This window comes from Penaeus vannamei, chromosome 29 (genome assembly GCF_042767895.1).
Source record: "Penaeus vannamei isolate JL-2024 chromosome 29, ASM4276789v1, whole genome shotgun sequence".
NCBI lineage: Eukaryota > Metazoa > Arthropoda > Malacostraca > Decapoda > Penaeidae > Penaeus > Penaeus vannamei.
The window spans coordinates 24,672,987-24,680,486 of NC_091577.1; the positions used below are offsets into that span (position 1 = coordinate 24,672,987).

General features: G+C 35.6%; 1 protein-coding gene across 1 annotated transcript in view; it reads left to right on the forward strand.

Moving 5' to 3' along the window:
• LOC113829862 (uncharacterized) overlaps positions 1-7,500 on the forward strand; it is a 132,683-nt gene that overhangs the window by 106,416 nt on the left and 18,767 nt on the right. Inside the window, exons 40-48 of the mRNA XM_070142442.1 lie at positions 1,252-1,386; positions 1,712-1,922; positions 2,067-2,209; positions 2,344-2,487; positions 2,599-2,798; positions 2,923-3,066; positions 3,184-3,331; positions 3,586-3,699; positions 3,986-4,255. Of these exons, the coding sequence (XP_069998543.1) occupies positions 1,252-1,386; positions 1,712-1,922; positions 2,067-2,209; positions 2,344-2,487; positions 2,599-2,798; positions 2,923-3,066; positions 3,184-3,331; positions 3,586-3,699; positions 3,986-4,255 (1,509 nt within the window). The remainder of the gene's footprint in view (positions 1-1,251; positions 1,387-1,711; positions 1,923-2,066; positions 2,210-2,343; positions 2,488-2,598; positions 2,799-2,922; positions 3,067-3,183; positions 3,332-3,585; positions 3,700-3,985; positions 4,256-7,500) is intronic.

Here is a 7,500-nt window from a genome sequence, read left to right on the forward strand (position 1 = left end):
TCAAGTCCATTCCAGCCGACATGATAGCCAAACCTATCATGACATGAACTAATCTTGTCTACCACATTTTTGATGTAACCAGACCCAATCCTGTGTTCATTACATAAATCAGTTCATATAGTTATGATATTAAAACCACTTACATTATGAAGATAGGGATCATTGTATAATCAAATAGACACCCATACATAAGTTAACCCAGTGCCACCAAGGATGGCTTTTACATACCTGCCATAATCACTGTGAGTTTAGTTTATTAATTGCCTTTACACATAAATGGCTCCACAAGTACTAAGTCACCAATTACTGGTATTACGTATCTCACCTGTTTACCCTTTTCCTTGATTTTTGGAAGTAATTTATTTTTATCTTATAGTGCTATTAGTAATGGTAATAACATAATAATTATAATTCCTATAATAATAATAACAGCATCAACATTTGATAGCATTGTAAAAAATAAATAAATAAAAATATAATAATGATAATAATAATAATAATAATAATAATAATAATAATAATAATAATAATAATAATAATAATAATAATAATAATAATAATAATAATAATAATAATAATTCTGAAAACTCAAGGATAGCTGAGATCAGGTGAGGTCACAAGGTCTACTAATTGACTTCTTCGTGGCTAAGTACTTGTAAAGCCATTTACGTGTAGACATTTCACAAGACAATACTGGAATGAACACTATATTTTCCTGACAGCACTGGGTTAATGATACAGATATCAAAGGGAATATTTTATATTTATTGGTATATATTTGATATCTTGATTAGTACTTTAAGGTAATTTGTTAATGCTGCTTTGCTTATTTAATAAATAACAGTTACTCTCTTCTAATTGCTTACTCACCCACTCCTCTTAGAGGGAAGCAGAAAAGAGAAGGCAGTGATAATTCTGTTTCTACTGCACTTTTTTTCTTTGTTTCTGTTGTCAGTATGTTTTGCTTGTATTTACTAAAAGTTGGTAATGTGGCATATGATATTTTTTGGGTAATGACTGTTGACCTTTACAGGTTTGCATTTTCTGTGAGCAGAGTAAACTTCTTTAGAAGACAATTTCTTTTAAGACATTATCCACACAGAGCAAAAATATGTTCTCTACTTATTTGAGCTTCTTCCTCAGTTACTGTAAGACTGTATCAGTTAATTTGATTTGTAACAAATACAGTATGATGTACTGTATATAAGATTTTTTACAGGTTAAATGCAAATTTCATTATTTTTCAAACAGAGTGTTAAGCTAGAAACAGAAGAAGTAATAACTAAAATCAACAATATACAGTCTAAATCTGATGACATTGTTGGTTGGATGAATGATGTTTCTAAAAGGCTCCATCTAGTGAACAACGATGAAAGTCAGCTTGAGGTAAGTATTACAATACATTATTGTTTTTGTTCCTCATATTTGGTTCATAATTTGTTGTTACCAATATATTTTACAAGTACAAATATACTTACCAATATATTTTACAAGTACAACAGATAGAGAAGAGCTATTGGTTAAAGACAAAGATATTTACTTGATTAAATATTGGATATGTATTGTTTATCAAGTGATTTATCACTTTTTTAATGATATGAAGTAGACTAGTAGAGATTGCTCCCAAAATATTTGTGGATATTTGTGATATGATAAATGCATTTTCTGAAAATTTATGAGACTGAATATATATTTGTTTCTTCTTCTACAGGCTCTTGAAAAAGAAATGGCAGACAAAAGATCAGAATTAGATAAGCTTAATGAAAGTGGAGAACTGCTGAAGAAATATGGTTATGAACAAATCCAGCCACTACTGGCTGTCATTAACACCCGGTGGATAGAGCTGACCACTCAATTCAGTCAATACCGTAAAGTCAGCCTGGAGAAGAAAACAATTGTTTCTTCAAAAGCCCAACAGGCAAGTATTTTTCATGTAATCCACATGAACTCTATTAACTCTGGTTAATACAGAAAATGCATGATTTTATCATTGTAGACAAAAAAAAAGAAGCAAAGAGGTAAAAAGAAAATAAATGAAAAATATATATTTTGCCCTGTCCAGGAAGTGGAACCAGTAGTAGTACCTGATTTTATTGCAAGCGTCAATCGTTTGAGGGAAGCAATTTCAGCAATATCCCGGCAGCTGAATGCGAATAAACTTGCTGGTCGGCGTTATGACAACTTGAAACTTCAAGAAGAGGAACTTAAGGTATTTGAATTTAATCTTATTTTGATTTGATTAAATTTTTCTGATATTATGTTAATACATGGCAGTAACTTGATAAGTATTAAATGCTTAGTATGACAGTATGACTGAATCTTATTATTAATACTTTATTACAGACAATAAAGCAAGGTTTGGAGACTCTGAAACCAAGGGTTGATAATCTTGAAACCGAGCGTAATAATACCATAAAGAACGTTACTCAAACCCAGTCTGAGCAAATACGACGAGTGATGGACAAGCTGAGAGAGGAATGGGCTCAGGTAAATGTTCAGATGATTAAACTTTACTCAATTAAGCTTTAACAATATTGTAACAATATTGACTATTTGCCCAAACCACATATCCTACATTTTTACATCTCTTGACTATAGGTGAACAGGGGCTATACAGAAAGACATGCCTTGTGGCTGCAGTGTTCTGAGACATGGCGCACACTTCAGAAAACTATTGATGATTTCTCTGTGTGGCTGAGCACCATTGAGGAAAGAGTCCAAATCACTGCCAACCAACCTCTACCTGAAGCTAAGATTACCCAAAAGGAACTAGAGAAGCAAGTTACATTGAAACACCGGTAGGTAGTTTTGGGTGCACCTCTTTCCTGTATCATTTTTATTAGTTGGGTGTTCAGTTTGTTATTGAAATTAATTAATATATATCAGTTATAAAGCAAGCAACTGACTTCTTTTTCTGGAAAGGCCAAGCCAGACTCTTCAGTCAACCTGCAAGGAAGTGACAGAGGATATGAGTCTTGATGATGCTAAGCGTCTGCAGGAACGTGTGGACACCCTCATGAAGCGCTGGCGTGCTCTGTTACTGGATCTCGCAGCTCGGAGGGAGAGGTAAAGAATATGGTTTTGACTAGGTTTTTCAAAATATTTTGTATTTTGATAACAAAGAAGTTGTAGTTATTATGTGAATTATTATTTTTATTATTATCTTTTTTTGTGTATATGTAGAATCGCTGGAGAGGAAGGTGGCAAGGACAGCACAAGCTCGGAATATGAAGCCTTGTTAGTATGGGTTGACCAGGCCCAAGCACTTATGGATGCACCAGTAAATGTCACTGATGAAGCAACTCTCTCAGCACATTCCACTATGATTCAGGTGAGTTTCTAGTTCTAGCTCCAAAAAAAAAAGAAAAAAAAATCCTATTTAGCCTGTATTGCTTCATTGCTGTATATAAAAAGTGTTACATGTATACTTAGATAGAATATGTATCATTAATAATATGAATATAGACCAGTAATCAATACAGAATTCCATAGAGAATAGGGTTTATAACTGGAATTATACATTCTACATATATATTTTCACATATTCTTCATGTGATCCAAAATTTTGTGCAAATTTATTTGCAGAATCATTTAGTGGAACTGACTACAAAACACAATCTGCTAAAGAAACTGAAAGATTCCAAGCCAAAATCTGTTACACCAGCCCAGCTATCAACTTTAGAAACTAATCTGAATAAGGTCAGAAACTTTTGTATTTTTATCATTTTGTTTAAATGTACTCCCTATTTAGGACATATATATTGAGGAAATTGTATATTTTCTATTGGTAAATGTAAGGCAGTAAGAAGGATAAGAGGGATTAATTTAATGCATGGTATAAAATATTTTGGTTCTTTATAATTTTTTATCACATAGTATACCATATATTTCTAATTTGATAGTGACTTTCTATTTACCCTTTTTAGGTTAATTCCTATCGTAACATATGTGTGCAAAAAGTATTTGTAACATTTTCTTACAATAGGTGGCAAAGACCTTACCAGAATACAAGAACTTGATAGAAACCAAATTAGGTGTGACCAAGACCCTTGTTACTGATGTTGAGGACCTGTACAAGTGGACTGAAGAAATGAGGGTGAAAGTAGCCCTCCGCAATATGACTGATGAGGAGATCAAACTTTCAAAGATCACCCTCAGAGAAAAGGAAACACTGTATGAGAATCTGGATTCGACATACTGGGTCTTGGCACAGGATACTGAGAGCAAGGGGCTCACAGTGTCTGTTGCTCTTAAGGTATGTTTTGACTGATACTTTTTATGACATTGTCAGTTATCTGTATCAAGAGGATATTAAGAAATGGATAATATGTAAATGAAAAATCAGAAAGGTTTCATAATTTCATATCTTGTGCTCACTATACACTATTTCTAGGTGTGTTTCACTGGTTCTGTACTTTTCTCATCCCCCTTTGCCAACATGTATTATGTTTTTAATCCTCTCCCTGTTGTTGATTTTTTAGCATTACTTATCATCAGATCATAAGGGGATGTTTCACAGGACAATTGCTGATATAATTGGTACACTTATTTCATATATTCAGATGCCAATAAATATATGTTACAAGGCAAAATAAATGTAATGTTTACATATTAGTCACACAGTTTATGTGGATTTAATATCAAAATAAAAGGTAACATAATTACAGTTGCAGTAAAATCCTTTCAAATTATTTTACAATAGAAAATTGAGAAAGAACATTTTTTTTGCATGCTTTGTAGAATAAAAAATAATAAAATGTTATATAAATAATTAATATCTAACCATGAATAGCTTAAGAGACATATAAATGCACATTTATTTTGACATTTACCAAGTGGACCAGTTTAGATTATGAGCTTTTGACAGCATAAATACATCACCTCAGAGGAATATAGGAGAAATAGAGGATATAGCGTTTAGCGTGCTCACCAGTCTAGCTCTCGATCGTGGCTCGTTCTCCCAACTCCACCGCTAAGCTCATACGCTCTTCAGCATCTCGCTAATTGGCATTAGACTAAATTTGTTCATTAATTTTGAGAATGAGCAGAGGTGCAAGGTTGCTCATCATATGTATTCACATCATGGGGACATGTGATGGACAGGGGCTTTTACCGCAGCCTTTGTAAGTTCAGAATGGTGCAACCTTTGTATTGCTTTTGACGGCAGCGCCAGCCCAAAGATAATAATACGGTCACCAGTAGGAGTCAAAGAAAACATATAATGCAAGGGGAAACTAATATGATTATGCAGGGATTTTTTTCACTTTCTTGCTATTGGTTTGCGCTAGTGTTGCATTTCGACACTTTTCGCTTCTCAACATACCAAAATACGCAGTTTTCGGCAGTTTAGTTAAGACCGATTTTATGAATATGTCGACTATCTTCAGTATTGCCTTGAAATAAAATGAAAATAATTTTTGCATTGGTATACCCGTGAAACACTCCACTTAAAACAGTTTCCTTTCTTATGGCTGTTTATCAGGGGTTCCCAACCTGAGGGTCATGTGGCAATTAGAAAATTATGACGTCGAAATAAACTGAATTTTACGCAGCTATAGTACCTACATATATCTCTCACATGTCAATAAATTGTAATCTTTCCATAAAGTGTTCTTTGTCCTATAGTTACTGATACCATTACATATTAAGTAATAACTGAATCTGAAAAAAATGATAGACATTGAACGGGGCCATGGAGATTATTGCATATTGGTGAGGGGCCACAGAATGAAAAAGGTTGGGAACCACTGGTTTACACATTTCTTTCTCATAAACAAATTGAAAAGAAATTCTTTGAGGAAACAACGAGAGTAGTTGATACTATATTAAGAGATATCCGTTATATAAGTTCAAATGAAAGGGAAGGTAGAAAAGTCATAAGTGTTAGATAATGGGAAAGACGTACAGAAGTACAAAGATAAAGGTGATTATGAAGAAGGGAAGGGTAAATGGCAGTTAGATACCAGGCAATAATGTGGGTAGGTCAAGAAGACAGGATAGATGGGATAATGAACGGGAGAAGGGATGTAGGTAGACGGACGAAAAAGAATTCTGTTCAAGAAAATGGAGTAGAATCAAGATCTAAAGAGAAAAGGCAAAGTGTTTGTTGCAGGGAAACTGGATTCCTTTGCAAAAAATTAATGACCGATGCCATATGATATATATAACCAGGTCAGGAAAAACGATTTTGAAAGAATATGAAAGAGTAAAAAAGGTGATATTACCACCAGTTTGTTTAGGGGCATGCACACGCACACGCACACCCACACCCACACCCACACCCACACCCACACCCACACCCACACCCACACGCACACGCACACGCACACGCACACGCACACGCGCACACACACGCGCACACACACACACACACACACACACACACACACACACACACACACACACACACACACTCACACACACACACACACACACACACACACACGCACACACACACTCACACACACACACACACACACACTCACACACACACACACACATACTCACATATATAAATATGTGTGTGTGTGCGTGCTTGCGTGCGTGCGTGCGTGTGTGTGCGAAGAGGCTTGTGCGCGTGTGCGTGTGTGTTTGTGGTGTGAACACTTAAAAGAGAAGAAAGATGAAATCCGAGAGGAGAGCACGGGAAATAGTTTGAGTCAACGGTACTCTCCGAGCGTGAGGTCGAGCACGCAACTGTGATTACCTGTGGCTACATGTGGTGGTTCTGATGAGTCGCCACGACATGTTGTCTAGGCAAGGCGAATCACGCGAAGAAACGTGTCATTGCGCGATGTTTATCTTTTTTTTCTATTATTATTATTTTTTTTTTGTTTACTATTCCCCCATTTTTGGTATGTTTTCCTCACTCATCTCATTCTCTACTTCCTCCTCACCTCTTCCGTTCCTTTTTCTCAATTCCTCTTTTTTCTTTTCTTCTTTCTCCTGCTCCTCCCCCTCCCCCTCCCCTCCCCCTCCCCTCCCCCTCCCCCTCCCTCTCTCCCCTCACCCTCTCTTCCTCCTCCCCCCTCCCCACCCTATCCCTCCCCCACTCCCCTCCTCCCCCTCTTCCTCTTCCTCCTCCTCCTCCTCCTTTTTATCGTCATTATCGTCACCATCGTAATCATCATCGTCATCATCCCCATAAGTATATATAATATTATCATTTAACTTATCATTGCTACGACTTGATTTGTACAAAACCAGCTGTAAAAGCAGTGCTGTTGTAATAGAAACTCCGGGATCACAAGAGGTGTTAGAAATTAGCTCCTCAGTTAGCCCCGTACAGCATTCTACGTTATACCCAGAGTTATGTAAGCCTGTTTTATCTCCTAGGGGAACAATTATATTTTTATTTTTTTGTATATATTTCTGTTTTTATAATTATTTTGTGGTAATTTCAAGTAGTGTGATTTACGTTTTTTTTATAATCAGTGCATTGATATAATTGACTTAACTTTTAAGCTCCATTAGCATTTTTCGTAATAAAACAACAACGCG